General features: G+C 42.2%; 2 protein-coding genes across 2 annotated transcripts; both read right to left on the bottom strand.

Annotated features, from left to right (window-relative positions):
• Window positions 1-1,235: 1,235 nt before the first annotated feature.
• Window positions 1,236-17,767, bottom strand: timd4 (T cell immunoglobulin and mucin domain containing 4). The gene is made up of 7 exons (XM_064349579.1): window positions 17,602-17,767; window positions 16,245-16,610; window positions 15,451-15,516; window positions 8,720-8,796; window positions 6,475-6,589; window positions 2,061-2,094; window positions 1,236-1,960 (listed from the first exon to the last, which is right to left on the bottom strand). Exons 1-7 carry the CDS (start codon window positions 17,765-17,767, stop codon window positions 1,876-1,878), a joined length of 909 nt encoding a protein of 302 aa, XP_064205649.1. The 3' UTR covers window positions 1,236-1,875.
• Window positions 17,768-20,200: 2,433 nt separating this feature from the next.
• On the bottom strand, window positions 20,201-25,763 carry havcr1 (hepatitis A virus cellular receptor 1). Its single transcript, XM_064351946.1, has 7 exons — window positions 25,584-25,763; window positions 23,509-23,850; window positions 23,093-23,185; window positions 22,815-22,876; window positions 22,413-22,503; window positions 21,647-21,683; window positions 20,201-21,226 (listed from the first exon to the last, which is right to left on the bottom strand). Exons 1-7 carry the CDS (start codon window positions 25,675-25,677, stop codon window positions 21,109-21,111), a joined length of 837 nt encoding a protein of 278 aa, XP_064208016.1. The 5' UTR covers window positions 25,678-25,763; the 3' UTR covers window positions 20,201-21,108.
• Between the last annotated feature and the right edge of the window lie 784 nt (window positions 25,764-26,547).

Here is a 26,547-nt window from a genome sequence, read left to right as displayed (position 1 = left end):
TTTTTATTTTTTCGTATTATGAAAGTATTTAGGTCTAAATTAAAAACTTGGGTAACATTTTGGTAATATATTTTCATGGCAAAGGGAGAATTCACTTGTAATTAAAATTTTTATTGTAACCAAAATTTGCAGTGGGCACAAAGACAGATGCACTTAAATAAAAAGAAATATTTTTTACAATATAATCAATTTGTTGTAAAGTAAAATAAAATATGAATGAAATAAGAATGAGTTAATGCATCTCAATATCTAGGCCATTATTAAAATCCTTTGGAGTTTATCCTTTGGATGTAATTAAAAAGCAAGAGCTGTATAACAAACCAGTAAAAAGCCATATATAATTCTAGTAAATATCCGTACATTTCCTAAATGAATAGCCAAAACCATATTTAATCAGTTAGGACAGTCAGTTTTAAAAAGAAGCTCTCCACCTCCCCCTGGTTGGGCTGGCTAGGGTCAAAAACTCAGCAAATCATGAATCTATATCAGATACATTAATGAAAAAATTGTTCATATGCCCCCCTCCACACCAAACAAAAAAAAAAAAAACCAAGATGAACCAAAAACTAAATCACTATACAGTTTAAGGCATTATAAAGATATATGTGCAGATGGCCAGTTCTGACACAAACCTCTGATCTCTGAATTGTTTTATCCTGAAAAACAGAAAGTCTGCAACTGTGTAATATGTAATCAAAATGAAAGCACATATTAAAGCTAAAGTCTTGAACAGAATTGTCTCTCCTTGGAGGGTGAAACTGAAGGATAAACCTGCTTGTTGGCAGGAACCAAAGAGTGTAACATTATACTTCTTACTGGAGTTGGACCTGGTGTGAATCAGCCAATCAGTGTGTGTTGTGAATTTTGTGTGCACATTTACAATCAAGCTGGGAAGTGGGTGTTTTTCTGAGGAAAATAGCAAGTCTGACATAAATACATAAACCCGTCAGGAAAAGGTGGAATAACAAAACTGGCATTTTTATTTTTAAATAACACCAAAGGCAGCAAAATTATTTAGAAAATAAAAGAAAGGAAACCTCTGAACTGAAGTTTCATGAATAAATGAATTTAATCCTCATGCCTTTCTATATGAAACTTCAGTTCAGAGGTTTTCTTTCTGATTTAAATCATTATAGAACACTGTAAACCCTGCTGTTTATGACAATAATTTAGTATATAGACATTTACATTAAAGCTGCAATAGGTTTTTTTTTTAAATATAAAAAAAAAAAAAAAAAACTGCATAACTAACCCTAAAGCGACACCCTAGCAAAGATATTTTGCTGTTAGAAATATTTTAATTGTAATCCAAAGGCTTGAGGATATAAACACACATTCAATATACTGTGTATAGCTATGAAAATAAAATCCACATCTCTGTTATTTAGGTAATATTTGGACCAGTTATTATCCTGCATGTCATCTTTTTTACTTTTGTGGTTGGCTCCCAGCAGTCAGGCATATCCACAGCGCGTACACACTGCCCCAGGGGGGTGATCGTGCGAATGGCGTGGAAGGCCTGGTCATCTCCAGCTCTGATCGCCACTGTCCCTGCTGAGAATTTCAGTTTAGACCAGCCTAAACTGGTCAAGCTGACTTAAGATTTCTTATTTTATAAGGGTTTTTTTTTTCTTCTTTTTTTACATTTTCAGCTGGTCAACCACCTGTTCACCAGCTGATCAGCCTACAGTATATAGTCAGCTTGTCCACCAGTCTGACCACCCACTTATGCCACCAGTTTAACAAGCTTTGACCAGCTACAGACCTGCTATGACCAGTTAGAAGTGTCAAAAACTCAGTTTAAACTACCTTAAACTGGCTTAGAATCCCAGCTGGTCTTAGCTGGAATCTTCAGCAGGGGTGGTCCATGCAGCCCTAGTCCAGGGTGTAGATATTCTCCACCACGGGCCTCCTCGTCTGGATTTCATAGATGATATGTCGAGGCTCCACTGTTGACAGGCTGTAGAGGCACAGTACATGCTGGTCAACTACTACTCATTTTATTGTTTGGTAATTTGTGGTTATTTTTAAGAAAAATGTATTGGTTCCTCATCCCTTACCTTCCCCTCTTCAAGAACCTTCTGTGGATCTTCCCTGAGAGAAAACAAAAGAGGAAGAGTTCAGCCTCAAAAAAACCGAAAGAAGTTGGTCTAATTCACCCTCCTCTTGAAGGTAGCACAGGACCTATGTATTGTAAATAAATTGGTAAATAATGTGATGTTTGAACAGGTTGTCTTAAAAGTTAATATATGTGCTGGACAGGGTACAGTATCTACATCTAAACCCCAACAGGAGAGGGTACAGTACCTACATTTAAACCCCAGCAGGACAGGGTACGGTACCTACATTTAAACCCCAGCAGGACAGGACAGGGTACAGTACCTACATCTAAACCCCAGCAGGACAGGACAGGGTACAGTACCTACATCTAAACCCCAGCAGTACAGAACAGGGTACAGTACCTACATTTAAACCCCAGCAGGACAGGGTACAGTACCTACATTTAAACCCCAGCAGGACAGGGTACAGTACCTACATCTAAACCCCAGCAGTACAAAACAGGGTACAGTACCTACATCTAAACCCCAGCAGTACAGAACAGGGTACAGTACCTACGTTTAAACCCCAGTAGGACAGGACAGGGTACAGTACCTACATTTAAACCCCAGCAGGACAGGGTACAGTACCTACGTTTAAAAACCCCAGTAGGACAGGGTACAGTACCTACATTTAAACCCCAGCAGGACAGGGTACAGTACCTACTTTAAACCCCAGTAGGACAGGACAGGGTACAGTACCTACATTTAAACCCCAGCAGGACAGGACAGGGTACAGTACCTACGTTTAAACCCCAGTAGGACAGGGTACAGTACCTACATTTAAACCCCAGCAGGACAGGACAGGGTACAGTACCTACATTTAAACCCCAGCAGGACAGGGTACAGTACCTACATTTAAACCCCAGCAGGACAGGGTACAGTACCTACATTTAAACCCCAGCAGGACAGGACAGGGTACAGTACCTACATTTAAACCCCAGCAGGACAGGGTACAGTACCTACATTTAAACCCCAGCAGGACAGGACAGGGTACAGTACCTACATTTAAACCCCAGCAGGACAGGGTACAGTACCTACATTTAAACCCCAGCAGGACAGGACAGGGTACAGTACCTACGTTTAAACCCCAGCAGGACAGGACAGGGTACAGTACCTACATTTAAACCCCAGCAGGACAGGACAGGGTACAGTACCTACATTTAAACCCCAGTAGGACAGGACAGGTACAGTACCTACGTTTAAACCCCAGCGGACAGGACAGGGTACAGTACCTACATTTAAACCCCAGCAGGACAGGGCAGGGTACAGTACCTACGTTTAAAACCCAGCAGAAGTACGTACCTACGTTAAACCCCAGTAGGACAGGACAGGGTACAGTACCTACGTTTAAACCCCAGCAGGAGGACAGGGTACAGTACCTACATTTAAACCCCAGCAGGACAGGACAGGGTACAGTACCTACATTTAAACCCCAGTAGGACAGGACAGGGTACAGTACCTACATTTAAACCCCAGCAGGACAGGACAGGGTACAGTACCTACGTTTAAACCCCAGCAGGACAGGACAGGGTACAGTACCTACATTTAAAACCCAGTAGGACAGGACAGGGTACAGTACCTACGTTTAAACCCCAGCAGGACAGGTACAGTACCTACGTTAAACCCAGCAGGACAGGACAGGGTACAGTACCTACATTTAAACCCCAGCAGGACAGGACAGGGTACAGTACCTACATTTAAACCCCAGCAGGACAGGAGAGGGTACAGTACCTACATTTAAACCCCAGCAGGACAGGGTACAGTACCTACGTTTAAACCCCAGCAGGACAGGACAGGGTACAGTACCTACATTTAAACCCCAGCAGGACAGGGTACGGAACCTACATTTAAAGGAGTACCATGGTGAATTTCACACTTTCTTGGTTTTATGTGCTATTTGCACAAGAGGCATTGAAGAAACACAATGAGCAAAGTATTAAATATGTCTGTTCTGTATTTTTGGAGAAATACGCGTTTTAAATTCATCGTCCTATTTTCAACCGGTTGAGAAAGTTGTCATTTTTCTACGTCACGAATACAGTAACCACTCCCATTTCCACGCCCCGTAAAGAAATCTGACAGGACACGCCGTCCTGCTGTTCAGACAATGCAAATATTTGACTAACGTTAGGGTCACTTAAATTAGAGTGCCTTTAGATTATTTCTGGTTATATTCATTTAGGAGGTTTGCTTTCATAAGGCAATGTTATCGATAACGTTAGCTTGCTAGTTTGCTTTTATGAGGACGTTATAGTTGTGCTTTTATGTTAATTTGGCTAGCTAGATAGCAAAAATTATAATTGAATATAAGTCAACGTCCTTACCTTAGCTATCTATCAATACTTGATATACTACTAAGCTAGCTAGCTTGTGAAAATTCAGTCTCCCAAAGAGAGCGCGTATCATGGGGGTAGCTATAGTAACGGGGCACGGTCTGTCAATCATAGCTAACTGACAGTTCTCATTACCACGCCCAGACAGTTCGGGTGAATTTTTATAGTGGGAAATTTAGGCTTAGAAAAATACGTTTTAAAGTACATTGAAATGACTGAAGAATAAAAAAATTATGCACATTTGTTTTGTTGTTGCCTGAAGACAACTGGGAAGTGTCACGTTCAACCACCATGTTACTCCTTTAAACCCCAGCAGGACAGGACAGGGTACAGTACCTACGTTTAAACCCCAGCAGGACAGGACAGGGTACAGTACCTACATTTAAACCCCAGCAGGACAGGACAGGGTACAGTACCTACGTTTAAACCCCAGCAGGACAGGACAGGGTACAGTACCTACATTTAAACCCCAGCAGGACAGGGTACAGTACCTACGTTTAAACCCCAGTAGGACAGGACAGGGTACATACCAACAGTTAAAACCCAGCAGGACAGGACAGGGTACAGTACCTACATTTAAACCCAGCAGACAGGACAGGGTACAGTACCTACATTTAAACCCCAGCAGGACAGGAAGGTACAGTACCTACATTTAAACCCCAGTAGGACAGGACAGGGTACAGTACCTACATTAAACCCCAGCAGGACAGGGTACAGTACCTACATTTAAACCCCAGCAGGACAGGACGGGTACAGTACCTACGTTTAAACCCCAGCAGGACAGGGTACAGTACCTACGTTTAAACCCCAGCAGGACAGGACAGGGTACAGTACCTACATTTAAACCCCAGTAGGACAGGGTACAGTACCTACATTTAAACCCCAGCAGGACAGGGTACAGTACCTACATTTAAACCCCAGCAGGACAGGGTACAGTACCTACATTTAAACCCCAGTAGGACAGGACAGGGTACAGTACCTACATTTAAACCCCAGCAGGACAGGACAGGGTACAGTACCTACATTTAAACCCCAGCAGGACAGGACAGGGTACAGTACCTACATTTAAACCCCAGCAGGACAGGACAGGGTACAGTACCTACATTTAAACCCCAGCAGGACAGGACAGGGTACAGTACCTACATTTAAACCCCAGCAGGACAGGGTACAGTACCTACATTTAAACCCCAGAGGACAGGACAGGGTACAGTACCTACATTTAAACCCAAGGACAGGGTACAGTACCTACATTTAACCCAGAGGACAGGACAGGGTACAGTACCTACTTTAAACCCCAGCAGGACAGGACAGGGTACAGTACCTACATTTAAACCCCAGTAGGACAGGAAGGGTACAGTACCTACATTTAAACCCCGCACGGACATGACAGGGTACAGTACTACGTTTAAACCCCAGCAGGACAGGACAGGGTACAGTAACCTACATTTAAACCCAGCACAGGACAGGGTACAGTACCTACATTTAAACCCAGCAGGACACTAAAGGACAGGGTACAGTACTACATTTAAACCCCAGCAGGACAGGTACGAACCTACATTAAACCCCAGCAGGACAGGACAGGGTACAGTACTACATTTAAACCCAGCAGGACAGGGTACAACCTACATTTAAACCCAGAGGACAGGAAGGGTACAGTACCTACATTTAAACCCAGCAGGACAGGGTACAGTACCTACTTTAACCCAGCAGGACAGGACAGGGTACAGTACCTACATTAAACCCCAGCAGGACAGGACAGGGTACAGTACCTACAGTTTAAACCCCAGACAGGACAGGGACAGTACCTACTTAAACCCCAGCAGGACAGGACAGGGTACAGTACCTACATTTAAACCCCAGCAGGACAGGGTACAGTACCTACATTTAAACCCCAGCAGGACAGGACAGGGTACAGTACCTACATTTAAACCCCAGCAGGACAGGACAGGGTACAGTACCTACATTTAAACCCCAGCAGGACAGGACAGGGTACAGTACCTACATTTAAACCCCAGTAGGACAGGACAGGGTACAGTACCTACGTTTAAACCCCAGGACAGCCAGAGAGCCCAGCAGCAGCACCAGAAGCAGGCAGAGGGAGACGGACAGCACTGGGATGTTCACCTGGAGGGACAGGCTGGGGATGGGCTTCTCCTCCTGGGGTGAGCAGAGACAGAAAGACAGAATGCAGGTAAAACTATCCCCAGGGCAAGAGAGGATTCAAACAGTCACGTCAAGCTTTATTTATAGAGCATATTTCATACAAATTTGCAACGTAATGTGCTTAACACAAAATACCAAGGACACTGAAAAGAGAATTAAGTACAGTACAATGAAAGTAAAAAGTCAGATAAAAAGAAATAAAATAATTAAAAAAGATTTAATCAACTAAAAACAAAAGAAGCAGAATCTCCTTGGACATTTTAAAACGAATCTCATGATTTACCTTTTTAACATTGCTTATTTACTTAAATTACCTCCTTATAAAAGTAAAAACCGATTAAAAAAGCTTTGAATGAGTACACAGAGATCATGGGGAGAAGGAAGAGGCTGTCTGGATGATGCTGTAATTATTTAATGTTGTATAATTTATATCCAGCCAACATCCTCTATTCAAAGTAGACAGAATGCTTTGTGGCATACACCACCTTAAACGAGACACCTTAACGTCGAACATTTACTCTCATGAAACACTCATTAAATAATTGTCGGCCAGTTATCAAACTGCAATGCCATTGTGCTGCACTTTTTGTTGACCTTCCTAAGGCCTTCAGTACAGTCAACCATTTTATGTTATTACATAGACTGTCGCATGTAATAACTGTCATTTATTGGGTTAGATGCAGCAGCACAATATTGGTTCCATAATTTACTCTCGAACAGGTCTCTGTGTGTGAAAGCAGGTGATGTACAGTCTGAGTTTTTACAGCTGTCAAAGGGTGTTCCACAAGGGTCCATACTGGGTCTTGTGCTGTTCACCATTTACATTAATTACATAGTTAAATTTTGAAATGGCTGTAACCTTCACTTTCATGCAAATGATACAATTCTCTATTGCTTTTCCCAGTCTATTCCCTTGACTGTTAAAAATCTGCAGCTTGCTTTTGTTGCTCTGCAAACGGCCCTCATAAATCTTAAACTTGTTTTAAATTGTGATAAAACTAAGTGCATGCTGTTTAACAGATCAAAACAAAAAAATGATAATGACAATCTCCAGATATGTACCCTAGATAGCACTCCTGTTGAAAGAGTCCCGCATTATAAACACTTGGGCATCTGGACTGATGATAAATTCACTTTTAAGTTCCACATAAACAATCTGGTAAAAACAGCTGCGGGTGAAGCTTAGCTACTTATACAGGAACAGAACTTGCTTCCTTAAGTTTACCAGAAATAAGTTAATTGAATCCATTGTTTTTTCTGTCCTTGATTATGGGGATGTAATTTATACACATGCTGCTTGTACTACTTTGCGACCCCTAGATGCTATTTATCATTCCACATTTAGATTTATTACTGTGAACAACTATGGTACTCATCACTGTGTCCTGTATGAAAAAGTTGGGTGGCCCTCTCTGTCTGCAAGAATCAATCACAATTTGTATATGATTATTTATAAAGCTCTGCTTCACAAATGATCCTTTTTACTTACTTCATTTGTAGCCTCGAAAGATATTCCTTATCACACACATTCCCAAGATTACGTAGTTCTTCAAGTTCCTCAAATTTGTTCTAATCTATAGAAAAGTGCTTTTAAATTCTATGCTCATCAAACCATGACTGTATTACATACGGAACTGAAACTTGACACTGTTTTAACTCTTGGTAATTTTAAGTCTTTGATCTCAACCTTAGTTACAGTGCAGTATAATTGTTTTTAGAATTTTGTTTTAATATTTGTCTTTGTGAACTTTTACTATTTATGGTATTTATTTAATATATATATGTATATATTATTACTGTTATTCTTTAAAAAAATTATTAAAAATTATTTTTACTTTTTATTATTGTTTTAATTATATTTTGTAATATCAGTACCAATGTAAATGAGAGCTCATTCCCATAATGTGTTTTCTAAGAATTAAATAAAGTTTGATTGATTGAAGTGTCACAAGTGGAGGCTTGGTCTGAGACTTCATAAAGGCATACAGTATTCTGCCCCAGAATGCACTGCCATCCATGCATTACGCAGAGAGTCACATTATGAGATATTCACAGGGACAGTTAGCAAACAGAGATCTTCGAGTCATGTGATCATCCTCCATCATCATGTGAAACTCTACTCACAACAGTTCCAGACTTGGACAGGCTGGAGTTGAGCTTGGAAGTGTCGACATTTGATTGCTCCTCCTCCCACACACTTTCTGCAGAGAGCAAGGGGGCAAGGGGGGGGAGGTCAAGAGAGAAAGAGTGAGAGAGAGCAAGAGAGAGAGAGAGAGAGAGAGAGAGAGAGACAGACAGAGAGAGAGAGAGAGAGAGAGAGACCCATAAAATATGTGGTTTAGTCATCATTCCCAGCAGAATTCTGCTCATGTGTGACAAACTCACAGCGTAACACGGGGTGGAAACTTGTGATATGTAATTGTCTGCACTTGCAAAATTCGGAGGCGAGCATTCAGTGATGCACTGTGGTCGATTCGGCAAAGGTCATTTCGTGTGAAACGCACCTGTGTGTGCATTATGTGAGATGGCGGTTTTATAAAGCGTGTGGTTGCAGGGGCGTGAGGCCTGAGTCATGGGAGGGGGTCTCTACATTGAGGCAGAGCTGTGAATATGAACTGAAACTACAGTTATAAAGGGACCCACCCGCCTGACAGGAGCACACTGCGGCGTCACCCGTCCAGTCATCTCCAGAGCTACCCATTCCCTTCATGAAAATGAGCAAAACTGATTGTGTGAAAATAAAAGATGGGCATAATGATTTTAATCTTCTGCTCAGACGTTTGGGGAAACTTCTTATTTTCACTCTGATAAAAATAATTCTAATAAAAAGAAATATTTTTTGAGTAATAGTAATTTTCTCAAAAATATAGGGGTCAAAAATATTATTACCCCAAAATAATATTTTAAATAAAACCAAACAAACTGGCATCTGCGATTAAATGACATTTTTCATTTTTTTGATCTCGACACCAGATTCAACTAATTAGCAAATCATAGTCATCAGTCAAGACATTGATAAGTAGAATTAAGCTGGGCTAAAACGAAAACCTGCACCCACACCAGCTCTTTTCCGATAATACTGGAGATCCCTGGTCAATAGCCTGGAGAATTAAATCGAATTAGCTATTGTTATGAAACCATGCGAGGGTTACGGCCGGTCTTTGCATTGCATTTCACCAGGGTGCTCAGCGCACAGATTCAGAGTTGAGCACATCCTCTCATCGACTCGCTTATTGCTCTCTGACAGACTGAGCCCTTGCAGTTTAGTCCAGTGCTGTGACTGGAGCGACGACGTCCCTTACCCACACACTCCATTGTGAAACAAAGGGGATGAATGTGGAATGGGGAACTGAGAATGCTGTTGTTACTGGTTGCAGAAAACAGCCTCGTATAGACAAAGGTTATTTGGGTTGTTTTTATTAGTTTTTTTTTTGTTTGGGGGGGTGGGGTGGAGGGGAAGGAAGCATCGGTTGTGAACTGCAGAGGACGTGCAGGCAGTTATCTCACTCTGAACAGGTGTGAGTTGATGGCCTTGCTAAACAGGGTTCTGCTTTTTTTTTGCTGTTGTTTTCTGCAGCTGTGTTTATAAAAAAAAGAAGAAGAAGAACAATTTAATAATAAAAATGTATTATCTTTATTACTATTTTATTATTATGCCTCTCACCCAATGCATGCTGGGATAGGCTCCAGCACCCCCCGCGACCCTGATCAGGATAAGTGGGTATAGATACTGGATGGATAGATTATTATTATTATTAGTAGTAGTAGTAGTAGTAGTAATCATAGTGGTGATGATTGTACTGTCATATCTGTCGATCAAAACAGCCTGTACTTTGATGTAAGAGTAGGCTACATGTCCCTTTTATCTATCAATTCTGTTATTCTGTTCGTTTTGAATGAATATTGAAAACTGAATGTTGTAGAAGAACTAGTACATTACATTTATTTGGCAGACGCTTTTATCCAAAGCGACATACAAAAAGTGCATTTCATGGTCATAGACAACTGCTAAACACAGGTTCAGTAAGGTACAATACTTATTTTGTACAGCTAGCCAAGAACACAGTTTAGTTCACACAGTGAATGCTATTCAGACCTACTGCTAGTAGTAGCAGTAGTAATATTAGTGTATCATATTGGTTCCTGAACACAAATTCTCTTCATTCTAGGAGGATCTCTGAAGCCTTCAGACTCTGAAATAGAAATGTTCTCCTCTCCTGACACTGGCATTTTCAGTTCACGAAGGTCATCTGCAATGTGCTTACGCTGCGTTGCCCGCTTCCGTAGTGCAGCGTAAGCACAGAGACAAAACCAGAAGGGGGACTGCCTGCACTGCTTAGGAAATGAGAGAGAAAGAGAGTGAGAGAGGGACTGAGAGAGAGAGTGAGAAAGGGGGGGGCCCAGGGAAATGTGCTCATATGTGGGGACCTGAATGCAAGAACAGGAACACAACTTGATTTTTCCAGCACTCAGGGAGATTACTATATTACTAATAAAATGCCCTTCATTAACGATTCTCCCTATTACATTACATTACATTACAGGCATTTAGCAGACACTCTTATCCAGAGCGACGTACAACAAGTGCATTGGTTCATGATGTAGAGGTGCAAAAGAAACACTAGAGTGAAGTAAGGATCGTAGTGCCAGAAGTGACCACATCGATCAGGACTCCAACCCTGTAGAGTAAGCTGTTCAGCAAGCAAGAATCCTACCAAGTACAAACTAGCACTGGAATCACATCTAATCACACCTAATCAGACAAAAACAATCCTGCCAGATACACTAACATAATCATATTATCCTAAGAAACTATTCTATTCCCACAGAAACAACCACGATTGTGTAGTCATCAAAAATGGAAGAGAACTCTTACACCTCTGTCGAAGTCTGGGTCTGTACGAGGGGATTCATTAGGAAGATACACATTTTGCTCACCTCTTGGGAATAGTACAGTAGATTATATGATGACAGATTTAGACCCTTTCTCTCTCAAAGCATTCACTGTTAAGCCTCTAACCCCTCTGTCTGACCACAGTCAAATTACTAGGATTTTCAAAAGGACATAAATTAACAGTAGACATTAACAGTAACAGTAACAGTAACATTAATTAACAGTAACAGTACACACACAAAGCCCAGTAAGCTGTTAAATATAAGAGAATCATAGAGATGGGCTCAAAACAGTGCAGAAAGCAATTAGAGATCAAGAAATTCAAACACTTTTAGACACCTTTCTGGACAACCCATATATTCACAGTATAGAAGGTCAATACTATCTTTGAAAAAACAGCATAAAAATCACAACTAAAAATGAAAAATAAACTGAAACCTCAACTAAAAAAAGAGGACAACTGGTTTGACCAAGACTGTCAAAACATCCGAAAATAACTTAGAAAATTTTCGAATCAAAAACACAGAGACCCAAGTAACTCAAATATACGTCTTCTTTACTGTGAAGTACTAAAGCAATAGAAACATACACTCAGAAACAAAAAGGCACAATACACTCATAAGCAACTGGCAGAAATTGAGGAGTCAATAAATACAAATCAATTCTGGGACCAATGGAAAAATCTGAAAAAATCACAACAAGAACACCTTAGCAATACAAGATGGGGATATCTGGACAAACCATTTTCAAATACTTTTTAAAAAAGTGGAATTAGGAGCAAATCCTGACTAAAACCATATAAATAAAAAATTGCAAGAACTTGAATTGGCTATTAAAGATAATCAAAATCCATTGGACTGCTCGATTACTGAACAAGAGCTTAAAGATAAAATAAAAAAATTTAAACCTAAAAAAGCATCTGGACTTGCACAAGCACAAAATTTCAACTGGCCATCCTAAAATTATTCAATTTGGTTCTGAGTGTAGGTTACTTCCCTGACATCTGGAACCATCGGCTTATAACACCAATATTCAAAAATGGAGATGAATTTGACCCAAACAATTACCGAGGCATCTGTGTGAATAGTAATCTGGGATAGGTTCTTTGCAGTATCATAAATTCTATGCTTTTAACCTTCCTTACTAAACACAATGTCTTGAGAAGAAGTCAGATTGGATTTTTACCAAATCCTTGCACAACTGATCATATTTACACCCTACAAACCCTAATTGAGAAATATATAACCCAAAACAAAAAACAAATATTTGCTTGCTTTATTGATTTTAGAAAAGCATTTGATTCTATTTGGCATCAAGGGTTATTCTATTGAAAGTGGTGTAGGGGTGTAGGGGGTAAAACCTTAATCACATCAATGTATACAGGGAACAAATGCGGCGTAGAAATTGGCAACAAAAGAACAAATTTCTTCTCTCAGGAACATGGAGTGAGACAGGGCTGCAGCCTTAGTCCAACTCATTTCAATATTTATATTAATGAATTGGCAAACATACTAGAAAAAGCTGCAGTGCCTGGTCTCACTCTACACAACTCAGAGATCGCGTTCTGTTCTATGCAGATGACCTGGTTCTCCTTTCCCCCAGTGAACAGGGGTTACAGAAAAGCCTAGATCTGCTAGAACAATACTGCCAGACCTGGGCCCTGGCAGTAAACCTTAACAAAACTAAAATTATGGCATTCTGAAAAAGATCCAGATCTCAGGGAACAAAACACAAATTCATGTTAGGAACACATTACATTGAACATTCCTCAAATTATAATTATTTAGGATTAAAAATCAGTTCTACAGGAAACTTCAACATTGCAGTGAATGAACTAAGGGAGAAAGCACACAGGGCCTTCTACGCCATAAAACAACTAATTTCTGCAGAGATTCCAATTAGAATTTGGCTTTAAATCTTTGGAGCTGTAATTGAACCAATTACTCTTTATGGCAGTGAAGTGTGGGTCCACTCATCAGTCCAGAATTTGGCAAATGGGACAAACATCCAATTGAAACCCTGCATGCAGAATTCTGTAAACATATCCTGAAATTACATAGAAACACAACAAACAATGCATGCAGGGCAGAATTAGGCCAATTCCCATTACTTATCAAAATACAAAAAAGATCAATCAAATTTTGGAAGGACCTAAAACAAAGTGACCCCCACTCACATCAATACAAAGCAATACCAAGAGTTGAGCAAAGCAAACAATCCCCTCACTCAGCTGGTCCTGAGCCTTAGTTCTCCACATACACTAACACACACTAACACCTCACCTGCTCAGGATCAGAACAAAACTACAAACATAATTAGAATAAACCAAATTGCAACACAGCTGAAACAGAATTATATAACCTACTGGGAAACTAAAACAAAATTGCAAAGTAAAATGAAATTTTATTTGACCCTAAAAAGACCTGCTGTAGTGAACTGAGAACCACCTTGATGAGGTACAGACTCAGCGAGCACCACTTAGCCATAGAAACTGGCAGGCACAGAAAATTATGGTTTCCAGAAGAAAAAAGATTGTTCCAACAATGCAAAGGCAACCAAATTGAAACAGACAAACACTTCCATGGAATGCACCAAATTTGACCAAATTTGCCAAACATTCTACCAAAAAATGATCCTGAAATGTCCCCAATTCAATGATACACCCAATGAAGATAGATTACCCTTCTTATTAGGAGAAAAAAAGGTTGCTGCATACTAGCAGCACAATTTGTGTTCTCTTGCCATACTCTGAGGGACAATGTGTGACCACCTCATGCGCACATTTACATATAGCACACACGTGTACAAGCAGACACATACTCACTCAACACACAACACACAGATAGTCAGACAGACACACACACACACACACAAATAGTCAGACAAACACACACACACCTAACATCACTTATTGATTATTTTATTATTTTTGCCATAGGCTTGGCCCTTCTTTTTTTTTTTTACTTTTATAACAAATTCATAGTCTAGCATTCATTGTATATAGTTGTATGTTGTAACCACTGCTTTGGCAACACAAGTGCCTATATTTGTCATGCCAAATGCAAATGCACTGCAAATGCACTTTGAAATTGAAATTGAGAGAGGGAGGGAGGGAGGGAGGGGAAGAGAGAGAGAGAGAGAGGGCCTATTGTTCCAGCAGTGCCAGCATACATGAGAAATTAACTCTGTTTTTCAAAAAGCCAACAAGCTCCGCATTTCTATCATTTTTATAGCAAGCTTCAACAGCATCACAGGCACGCAACATGGCATCAGCTGGCCCTGCTGGTGATGCTATTGCAGTGTTATTTTTATTTGATATTTTAAAATTAAAAGTTGATATAAAAAAAGTCTGTCGTACTGGATGTTCTGCCATATTCAATAACTTCAGTGGCATCCCCTTTGAGACAGCTCATGATATAGACACAGGTTTTCATATAAAAAATATGCAGATCAGGTTAATAAATAACACGTAGTGGTCCATTGCTTTGATTTGCCCCTTTGGCAGCTCTATCGACGTATTTCCGAACATTCAAATAGAGAACACATATGTACGGGTTTATTTTTTGTTTCAATTCCCTGTAAGTTCCAGATGAACACACTTTCCAGGAAAGACGGTTTTTATTTAAATGTGAAAATATGAAGCCCGTCATTGCACTGACGTGTCAAGATTTTGGAGGGGGGGGGGGGGGGCGGTCATGGTGGAACTTTGTGGTGTTTTGGGTGCAGGGTGGAGATATGCAGGCCTGCTGAGTCACAGTGCCAGACAGTGAGTCATCCCAAGCCAGCCAATGGGAAACCGGGTGAAGACATGCATGCGCGAGTGTGGAAAAATGTAATAAGAGAAACCATCACACTAACGGCATTCGAAGCCATCACATTAATATTGATCCAAACATTAGTGTTTATATCGATCGAAGCCACCTCGTTTATATCGACCGTTGGGTCACGCGGTCTTACTCACCTGTGACGGCAGGTGTCTGGGGGCTGGTGGCGCATTTGGGCACGGGCACTGTCGTCACCACAGGAGCTGAGGAGGCAGAATGCTAAGAGAGGCTGACGTGGGACAGGGCAGATGTGCACTCAGCTGGCACTAGTGCAGAGACGCGCGCAGAGACACTCGAAAACGCATAAGAACATGAGCGAGTCACTGGGTCCCACTGGGGAGCCACCGCATCACCCTGTCGCTGGGTTACGAGCACGGCTTGTAGCCTCTCTTTCGCCCCAGGCGGGCCTGTGGTGGGGTTAGGGGGTGGGGGGTTTGACGCAGTAGAGGATATCTGGAGGGTGTAGGTGCGATTGCGTAACAGGGTGGGGGGGCAGGGGGGAGATAGGATGATGCAATTGCAGACCCGGGGCATTTGGGTATGGGGGCCACTGACTATCATAGATGCAACAAATTATTTCCCCCCCTCCCCAAACGGTTGGTGTTCCTCTAGACAGATGGTGCCTGAGGCAATCACATATTCTGCCTACGCCTAGAACCGGCATAGAATATATACGTCACAGAATATACAAAATGTACATTAAAAATATGTCTTTTATTTTGGGATACATATTTCACCCCATAAAAAAGTGTAAGGCCCACTATACGATCAATTGCACAAAATTGTACAATGCATTTCAAATACCTATGCAGGATAGTTAGATAACCCAGGACTCAGAATAAGAATATAAATTAATATAGCTGCCAAAAACTATTTACACTGCATTGCACTATTTATACATATTAGCATACAGAAAAGTAATATCGCTTACCTTTCACAACCCTCAGGGTGTAGGAAACCTTCTTGTCGTTGAAGTATCCGTCGATGTCCACTCTGCAGCAGTACGGCCCCTTGTCCGCCTGCTTGACCCTGGGGATGACCAGGTCCACCTGTCCCGCGAGCACGTCGCCCACCACGCGGTACCTGTCCGACACCTTGGAGACGACGCCTTCGCCGTCGGTCTGCGCGACGATGTCGCCGCACCAGAGCGTGCCGCAGCTGCGGCCCCAGCACACGCGGCTCAGCCCGTAGCGCTTCACCGAGTAGCGGCAGGACAGGCTCGCGGACCCGCCCTCCAGCACCTCCAGCGCCGAAACCGCCGCGCCGTAAAAACAGGAGATAAATAACAGTGTGCGTCCTAAAAAAACAGGATGTGCGTCGTGTCACTGCTACGCCATGACGTTTCGGCTTTTTTGAGGGAATGCAGAGTTGATGTTATTGGCAGAGCACAAACCAGGAAGGTCTACATTACATAAACCTGTCCCGTAAACGTACATCTTAGCACGCTTACGAGAGATAAAAAGCATGGAAAGAACAGATTCAGGATCTGAAAATTTGTTCAGTTAGATATAATCTTTAATTTTTCAACATGTCACTAATACAACAGGCAATTTATTTTCATTCTGAAACTGTTTAAATGATAAATAGTTTTTGTGTGTGTGCATGTGTGAAGGGACACAAGTATCTGTGAACTCAATTCCTTGTTTTAAAATGTGTTGAGTATGTTCCTGTTGCGGTCACTGGTTTTCCACCACGAGGGCTTCCCTGAACTGCACTCTCCAGTAAACAAACTGCAAAAGACACGACCTCTGCATAAAAAACGCCATTTTGTGGATTTACACAACAGTCAGTCTGACCTTTAATGCCCTCAGTGAGCGGCATTGGGAAATATGGCCTGTATTGGGAAAAAGCCGTTTAGCTTTCTTTACTAAAGAAAGGCAAAATATGTGATATCAACATCTGGACTGGGAGAAACACACCAACAGCGAGTAGCAGTTAGGCCCTTGCATATGCATTATTCAGTGTTAAATAAACTCTGATACAGTACATTGTGCTCTCCATAACTCAGGTTTCTTGCATATAAACTCTAGTGAAACACTGCACATCGTGTTATGAGTCAACGCAGCAGTGTAAGCAGTAGCTGTTAGAAGCATTCAGTGGTGGCTTTAAGGAAAGTGGTATTTCTGTCTCTGGCTAGTTGTTATGTTACAAGCAGCCAGTAGGACTGGTCTATGCAGCAGCAGAGAGCAGAGGTTAGGAGGCCCACCCATGCAGACTTGTGGCTGCAGGGAGGGTCGCACATGCACGGGGGGGGGGGAGGGGGGGGGCATTGGGGTCGGTTCCCTTACCTGCCAGAGAGAAGGCGAGGATCCAGCGCAGGTGAAGCAGTCTCGTACCAGCAGCCATCCCGACAGGGGTGGGGGGGAGGGAAGGCGAGGCGACTCTGGGAGCGCTCGGGGTGCGGACGGGACGGCTCCGCCTCGTGCGGGGCTCTGCCAGGAGCGTGTTGACCATGTCGCCGCCCCCGTCCCTGCTCTTCGCCCCCCCCCCCACCACCCCAGGCAAGAGGACTCCTGAATGGACTGTCTGTGTTCCGAGGGCCGCGAAACTGCGACATCTCCAGCCGTGGCCGTCAGCAGGCCCCCCCCTCCCAGCCCCGCTCCGCCAACCTCACCCCCCCGCCCCCCAAGACGGAGAGCGACGGCGGGGGGGGGTGTGTCTCGTTGCGTAGCGCAGGGAGTCAGAGAAGAGGCCATTGTTAGCAGCGGTATTTTCCAGAATTCATTACTCCATGTCTGCCTATGAGCTGCCTATGTGCTGCCCCACTGGGTCATGGGTGGTGGATGGGGTGGGGGGTGGGGATGCAGTTGAGAGGGACACACACTCACTGCCGAGTGCTAACTGCGCTCGGGGTAAACAAGAGCGCTCGTCCACCGACCGGCAGGCCTGCTGACCGCGCGCGAGGTCGCGCCTCGATCTCGTTACGCGTCTGCGCCGTGGCATGTGATGGTAGATCACTGAGGCCATTCCTATGGAAATACAGGCGTTTCTGTTTGTTTAAATTGTCTTCTGAGGCGCGGAAAGGCCCTGAAGTTTGGCAGTGTGTGTACGCATACTCTTTTTTAGCGTGTTTTTGTGGCTGCGCTGGTTTGGCTAGGGGAACCATTAGCTGCCTCTTGTCAATGCTTTTAATTTCACGTCGACTCCTGTCAGGCAAGCAGAAGTGATCATTTGTTCAATTTCGCACACGATGTACCAAAAGAAAGTACTTCTCGTGCAGATTAGAGATGCTAATGCATGCAAAAGCTTACTAGGTCTCGCAGCGAAAGCTAAGACGCTATGCTGGGTTCTCTTTTAAGCAGGGGCGTCGAGTCATTTCTGAAAAGGGCAAGTGTGCTCTAATAACGGTTTTAACTCAAGACCTTGGTTAATTGAGCTGGAACATTACTGACCTTTTTCGAATAAGCCAGGGCAACTCTGCCCTAGAGATTACAGGCACAATGATTTAGGGAGATATCCATATCAGATAGCAGGAAAGGCCTGTTCTCCACATAAACGTTCTGATGTTGTTAAATGGCAAGTGTCAGAGGAACAACATCGCTGCCATGGTAATGGGGATGAGCTGGGAGGTTTCATTATGCCTATTGGCTGTGTCAACACATTTTTACATTTATTTTTCATTAATTTTTCATACCTTTCTCTGCTGATTCTTTTCACAAAATACCAACTGCCTGATTAGAATTCAGAGCCTGGCTCAAAAGCCATTTTGAATATGTGCCACTGCCTGAATATTTTGTTGTTTTTCCCCCTTTTTAAAGGCCCATTTTAAATGATTAAAGCAAAATGTTCTTCATTAATTCTCAAGCAGAGCTATTGGTAAGCGGGGGATGGAGCTGCTCTTCTATATCTTTCCGGGGGGGGTAGGGGGTGGAGGGGAAGGGGGGGGCGGGGGTTGTGGGGGTTGCTTGAGATTTTTCAAAGAGATTTAATGCAGTAGACCACAAAGATAGTTTCAGGCTATCCCAGCAGAGCAAGGGAGCAGAGACAGACATTTGCTAAAGGTCTACCTCACACTGATGTCAGCAAATCTATTTCACACAGTTACATTTTAAATTTACATTGCATCGGTGAATCTGCCCTGCTACGATTGGTCGGTCAAAGCTGAAATGTGAGAAGAAAAAAAGAAAAAAGCTGAAATGTGGCTGGGTATTCAATCCCGCCACATTATAATGCAGTCCACCTGCTACTGCCTTGCCAAACACTCTCTACACACTCTCACAAGCTACAGGGGTCAACGTGCAGTCAATATGCCCCCGAGCTACAACACCAAGATGACGAAAAATGCGTAATCTCCAATATTGCTATAATGTTGGGATCGTTACAAAAACAAATCACCAGATTTACCATTTTAGCGCGGTAAGCTTGGTGCACACAAAAACACGATTTCCTGAGATGCACTGCGGTGGCCCAACTCAAATTACAGCAGGTTTGGCACGGCAGCCCATTGGAAACAGGACATCTTGTGAAGCACTCACTCATTTGAAGGGCATCTCAATCTTCTAGTTCAGCCCCAGGGCTCTGACGCTCTTGACGGAAAGTACGGCCAGTCCATTCCGTCTCCCTTGCCCTTCGCTGCTCCTCGGGTAGTTACAGATTCATTCCAATTTAGAAAATGAGCTCTGCGCTGTTGCGACTGTGGCAGTGACAGGCAGTAAACAACAGCAGCGCCGTAGCCTATACACCTCAACTGAAGCTAGGTGAAGCTTCGGCTGTCATTCATGTGCTTATCAAGAAATGTAGCTAAAATAGCAGATGGCGTAAATATTAGGGCTAATTAAGTGATGAGGGGCAGAATCTGACATGAAAACCGGAAACAATGAGGCCCTTGTTGCCCACCTCTGAACAAAGTTTTTTGTTTTTTTGTTTTTTCTGAAAATTACAAAGGCATTGAATTTTTAAATCTTTATTGTAAATTTTGTGTTTAAGTACATCAAAGGTGAACAACCTGAGCCCTCATTTCAGTGCGCTCAGTGAGAATGCCCTTGAATTTCCCGAGGATGAATTCAACATGTCAAAAATTAGCAGTCACAGTATATAGTTACTTTAATTGTTTTTAGGTTTTCAGCCAATGTACCTATGCTGAGCAGATCCATTAAGTAAAAATCACATCAATATACAGTATATACATAGATAATTTATCATATTAGTCATTGCTATAATCACACACTTCATTAGAAATAATTAGTATTATGTACACTGAAAAACGTCTCTAATATTTGAATGCATACTTTTCCCCATCTTAATCTCATCCAGTCAGCACAGTACAACCACACCGACTTCCAACAAAGTGCTGTCATTCTACATCTGTGCTAAGTGTCTGTTCAACAAAGAAACAATAAAGTAATACAGCATCACAACCACTTTAGCCAATCAGCTGTGAGATAAGAAAATTCAAAACAGGCATCTAACCTAGAGGCTCTTATTTACTCCTGTGGCACAAAATCCAGGCTGTTGGGAGGTGGCCTTGTAGTCTTTCCTGGATCCTCCTGGTGTGGTTATTAGTTCCTTGAATGTCTGGAACACGCCCAACAATCTATTTAGAGTCAACAAAGGCTTCAGCACCATTTGCGGATTAAGCCAAAGTATTTGAGACCCTCAAAAAAAAAAAAAAGCAAAGTGTTGTAGATCTCTCAGGCTGCTGTAGTTCTCTGAGATTCAGGGTCCCTTCCTGATGTATAGGCAATTACGCCATTTTGATTTGTTGTTGGTGAAGGAAAGGGGCGTGGCCTAGGATGGGTGGAAGGTAACCGGGGGGAAGGGGGTGGACTTGCTTCAGCCAAGGTTCAAGGGCACGTTTAATAGTCGTCTCCTTCATCCATCTGATAGATATTCTCCACCGCCATCTCCCTGGAGTGGAGGCCCAGGCTGGACTCTGAGTTCCTGTAGAGGACCCCAGTGCCGGGCTGCTCTGATCTAACGGAGGAAAGCCACAAGCCAGCGGCCGAATCGTAATGATTAGTTTCACTGGCAAAGCCCTTATTCAGAGCGCCTCACCATGTCATGTCTTATCCATTTTACGCAGCTTTATTTACAGAGGCAATTCAATTCAAAGTGAAGTGCCTTGCATAATGTGTCATTTTTAAACAAATCCTGAAAGAATAAATTGATGAGCAATTTGAGCAAGATGCTGTAGTGAACCTGCTACATATGAATACCGCAGTATTAACATCACTAGTGGTTAAGCGCATAATTTCTGGTGGGATTTCCCATTTTTCTATCTCTGCTTCCAGGCCCAGAGTGTGGTCCAAAGGCCTGGGGCTGCAGTTGTAAGTGACCACTGGATAACCCCGTGGAGCCTGTTAGTTGAAAGCATACTATTCATACAGTACTTACATTCCAAGCATCTCGCTGGCTTTCTTCCACCGTTTTCCTGAAAAAGAGACGAGAGCCTGTTTTTGATGTTTTTTTCTTTTTTTTAGAGTGTTTTTGAATTAAATGTGCTCATTACAGAATGCAGTAATACAACAGTAGTACAACACAAAACTTTCATTCTTTTCTTATGTGCCTGCTTACTAAATGCTTTTTCCAGTACAATTGCTGAAATAATTTATTTCTGGTTTGTTTTTTTGGGGGGGTGGGGGGGGGGTGGTGAAAACAAAATGTACGCTCATTCAGTGCGTTCCCCCACACACATTAACACAGGTACTCAGCACAGCCGTTAGCGTTTTCCTGCGGGGGAATTGAAATCTCTGAGGTTTAGCTCAACGTGTGAAAGAACATCCTTCCCTGCACTTCCACAAACTCGCTCAGTCCTGACACCGATCGCTCTACGTCACATTTTAACCCTTGCTGCTTAGTTACGACTAGCAAATAAAACAGCTGTTAACCCTCTGAAGACTAAATTTATTGGAATGTCTTTTTGTTTTTGTTTTGTTTTGTTTCAAAATTATAAGTCAGTGTTCTAGAGCTCCACTGCTTTTCAATTACTGGCAGTGGTTGTTGCACCAGCATTAGATTAGCTAAGACCATTCTGATCACATATGTGTGATCTTACACCGGAAAGGGCTAACTGCCCATGAATGCGTTGTGCGTGTGTGTATGTATGTGTTCACATGCACCGTGTTCAGGCTTGCAGGTGGAGGTGGAGGAGCATACTCACTCATGAAGAGCAGAAACACGATTATCAGGGAGAGCAGCAGCAGCAGCACCACAGGCAGCAGCACCGCAAGCTGGATCCCATCCAGCTGAGGCTGTAGGGCAATGAATACTGCACTTACAGGCACTATACCAGACACCATAATGTTACACTCCATTTTACATTCTTGCGCTTTTTAAAATAACTTTCTTGTTTTCTGAAAAGACACGACTTAACATTCTGTTAAAGTCCCCATTTTGCTTTAAAAATTTCAGCATTTTTACATTTTCATGTTCCGCCAACCATTACACTCTTTTATTGCAGCATTAAACGGCATTCTGTGGCTGAATAATCTGTGTGTCCCCTTTATGCCCCTTATTGGGCCAGGCCGGCTCTGGCGATAACCAAATGTGCATCTGCACTCACCTCTTCGCTGTTCTGGGGTACCGCTGCATCAGAGCTTTCTGTGGAATTGGCACTCTCATCACCTACGCACAGAACAAAACATTGAGAAACATAATAACTTACTTATAATCTATGACTTATTTTTTCACTCATTAGTGGCACCAGGACAGGACAATATTTTACTCATCTGACCTCTTGGGGAAAAAAATAGATTAAACTGAATCACACGCTTTAGCTCAGAAATGTTGGTATCAATGGAAACTGTGACGTGCTGCATCGCGGAGAGCCGTTATCCATACCTTGCGTGTGAGCGTGTGGTGTCCACGTCGTTTTAGACGCCTGCTCAGTCACATTGGTTGGCCACTCTGGTGCATTTTTTGTTGGCTCTGGTGCTGGAAAGAGAGATTGCGTAAAATGGAATTAGCTGAAAATAAAAATCTACTGGATGACCCAATTCATCAGATAAAAAAATTTTTTAATCAAGTTTACAATAAGCACCGTTACAATTTGCATATATGAAAGGCTCAGCAGTGAATATTATCTCTAAATTAATATATAAAAAATATCTATATTCTATTTACTGCAGATATACCTGCCACAGCCTTGTTTTAAATTCTTTATTTCACATTTATAACCAGAATTTGTCAGAAGTTTTGTGAAACAACACCAAACAGTATTTCTGTAATATTTTGTGTGTTTTTGGCGAGTCACTCACCTCGGGTAATGACCAGTTTTACCGTTTCCTTCTGGTCGTTAAACGGCCCTATTATGTGCACGCGGCAGCCATATACACCGGCGTCACTCTCTTCAGCGCCAACGATCGTCAAGGAGACGTCGCCCTGCTTCAGTGCGCCCGCTAACTGATACCGCTGCGATGCGCTGCTCGTCACTCTGGACCCGTCGCTCGCGATGACCTCATTGCTGCAGCCGGAATTCGGTACTTCCCCTCTGCCCCAGCACGAGTGTAGCTCTCCGTAGCGGCCTATGTCGTACCTGCAAGGGAGGACCACGTTCTGTCCAACGTGCCCATGCACCGTCCTGCCAGCGCATTCACTGCCTGGGGTGAGGTAAGAGAGAGAGAGACTTCTGACTTTTGACATCCTTTAATAAATCATATCCCCTGTACACACGTAAACTACCTATGACACATACAAATAAATAAACCTCCATCACAACACCCCCCCCCCCCCACCCCCACCCTCATAACCAACACATACCTGCACTACACCTACAGAGAGAGAAAGAGAGAGAGAACTACAGGAACAGAACATGTTTATGATTTTACATTTCCTTACTACCCAAATGAAATTCCATGTGTTCTTCAGATTCAGCACGTTCTACTTTTGCTCCCATAGCATAATCCGCTCTTAAATCTTTATTATATCCCACATCTAGAACTTTACATTCAGCCACATTGAAGGTCATTTTCTAGGTTTCCAGGTTAATCTTCCTGTTTTACCTTCTTGTTTTACCTCAGAAGACACTATACAGTTTTTCTCTGTATAGGTTACCTTAATTTTGGAATCAGTTTTCATTGTTTGCCAAGAATAACCCAGTCTATATTACTTAAATTCTTTCATACCTTAAGTCAAATTTTATGGGGTGAAAAATTATTGATTTGGAAGAGGTAGTTAACTTACATAAAAAAAACCACAATATATAAAAAATGAATAATTACTTATTCAGTGACATGTAGCACCACTACCCCCTCATGCAAATTGTATCATTGATACATTGATTTTTGCATGAAAAACAAAGCACTGAACTGATGCCATTCTCATATGCAAACTAACAGCACCAAAAATTTGCAGCAATTCAAAACACCTCTCCACATTTTCCCTGCTCTAACACAACTCAAATTTTCTAGTTAATCGAGGGGTATTAGAGCCATATTTACTAACTTTCACTTTCATTTTTCATTTTTACAAGTGTGTTACATCTTTCTAAAAAACATGACATTTATGTTGCTGTCTGAAATTGGTGGCCTATGCCCAAGTTAACCAGTTTTTCCAAACCATGTGACCAGTAGGGATTTAACCCTTTAAGGTGCAAGATCATAATATGTGATTAGAATGTTCTTAACTGAACATTCCAGTGAGGATGTAACAATCACTACCAGTAACTGAAAGCAATGGAATTCTAGAACACTGAATTTTGAGGAAAAAAAACAGTATAAACTAACTAAAAGCACATTCATAAAGCTGATGTAACAATCACCTCTGGTAACTGAAAGCAGTGGAGTTCTAGAACACAATGACTTAAAATTTTTAAAAAGCATTCCAAAAAAACTGCTCTTCAAAGGGTTACGGTTCTTCTCCTATTCCCCCAAACCCATATTTCTAATATACACAGCCCCCCCCCCCCCACCCCACCCCCCATCCTTCTCAGTCAATTTATCAATTTATCCCCCACTGCATTAGACTCACCCCCATCCCCTGCACTAAACCAGATACAGCTCTGTGCTGTAGTAGCTCTCCAAGCTTTCACACCTGATGATCTTGCTGATCTGAATTATGCGCCGGGTGCACAGTCAATGCCTGCATTCTGTGCTGAGCACCAGAAGTGAAGTTAGACCACTCTGAATGGACAAGCTTAGCTTTTCCCACACCTAAAACAAAGCGTGTCCATTTCGAGCGTCTAAATATAGTTTAGCGTTCCGCAACCTGTTTCACTTCTCCTGGGCAAATAAGCAAAAAAAAGCTCTACCTAATCATGGAAAAGTATTTATGCTGGTTTGAGGAAAGGATCAAACAGAAAATGATTCAATCAATAACAGTTGGCCTAGTTTACCTGTTAGAAGATGGAAGGAGAGCCAAAAGGAAAGGATGTAACTACAGCGTACGTCCATGGTGAAATGATCTCTGTCTCTGTCTCGCTCTCTCATGATCTCATACACCTACAGAAAGAGAGAGAGAAGAGGAGGAAATGAAGAAAGCCTCGATTAGTGTGACAGGGAAAAGGAAGTCATGCGCCCTTGCCACAGTTTTTGAACAGCTGTATGGCTCTCTCTCTCTTTCTCTTTCTCTCTCTCTCTCTCTCTTTCCCCTCTCTCTCTCTTCACTTTCCCTCTGATACTTTCAGTCAGGATAAATCCGGTTTTTCCATTTTTAAGATTTTTGTCAAACCCAGTAGTTTTTTCTTGTTTCTTGTTTCTTGTTTCCTGTTGAATTAACAATTTTTTCCCCTACACTCAACGAACGGATTTTGATCTACATAATTTTAAAATGTTAAATGAAATTGGTAGTAGAAACGCTGAGACACAAATGAATTTGTCAATAATTACTGAGAAACATACACTTGGTTGGGTCAGACAGATGTTATTAAACTCTGAGAGACATTACATAGCAAGGTGGTTATCATGAAGTCATAAACATGTAACCAGCAGTTCTGATGACATAACAATGAGCATCGATACTGAAGCAAAAAAGTTATTATGGCTTAAAGTACATAAAAGCACCATTATTGTGGGGGTGCATATAATCTGTATTTAACTTCAATCCCACCTGAAGCAAGAACTACATTTCCCAGCGTCCATTCATAAATAACCCCACAGATTTGTACTTGATAGGCCACTGACTCCACACAATTTAAATTTACGGGAAACAAAGCACCTCACAATCCCATTCAGTCCTAAAGACACAAAATACCATGGGGACATCCATTCCTTTACTGTGCATGAAAACCGCCAATAATGTTCCAATAAGTCATAAATAAGCTGTTAGGTAATACCTTGAATGTTCTTTTGTAAAATTAA

Source organism: Anguilla rostrata, chromosome 9, assembly GCF_018555375.3.
Source record: "Anguilla rostrata isolate EN2019 chromosome 9, ASM1855537v3, whole genome shotgun sequence".
Lineage (NCBI taxonomy): Eukaryota > Metazoa > Chordata > Actinopteri > Anguilliformes > Anguillidae > Anguilla > Anguilla rostrata.
This window is presented reverse-complemented; position numbering and strand designations above follow the sequence as displayed.

Bases quoted from the DNA above. Each gene is read 5' to 3' on its own strand.
- havcr1 (XM_064351946.1), bottom strand. From the start codon at position 25,677: ATGAGAGAGCGAGACAGAGACAGAGATCATTTCACCATGGACGTACGC. The intron at 23,851-25,583 runs GTAAACTAGGCC...ACCTCACCCCAG, and splicing joins CTCCTTCCATCTTCTAACAG to GCAGTGAATGCGCTGGCAGG. The intron at 23,186-23,508 runs GTGAGTGACTCG...CTCTCTTTCCAG, and splicing joins AAAACTGGTCATTACCCGAG to CACCAGAGCCAACAAAAAAT.
- timd4 (XM_064349579.1), bottom strand. From the start codon at position 17,767: ATGGTCAACACGCTCCTGGCAGAGCCCCGCACGAGGCGGAGCCGTCCC. The intron at 6,590-8,719 runs GTGAGTAGAGTT...TGCTCACCCCAG, and splicing joins TGTCCAAGTCTGGAACTGTT to GAGGAGAAGCCCATCCCCAG. The intron at 1,961-2,060 runs GTAAGGGATGAG...GTGCCTCTACAG, and splicing joins AGGTTCTTGAAGAGGGGAAG to CCTGTCAACAGTGGAGCCTC.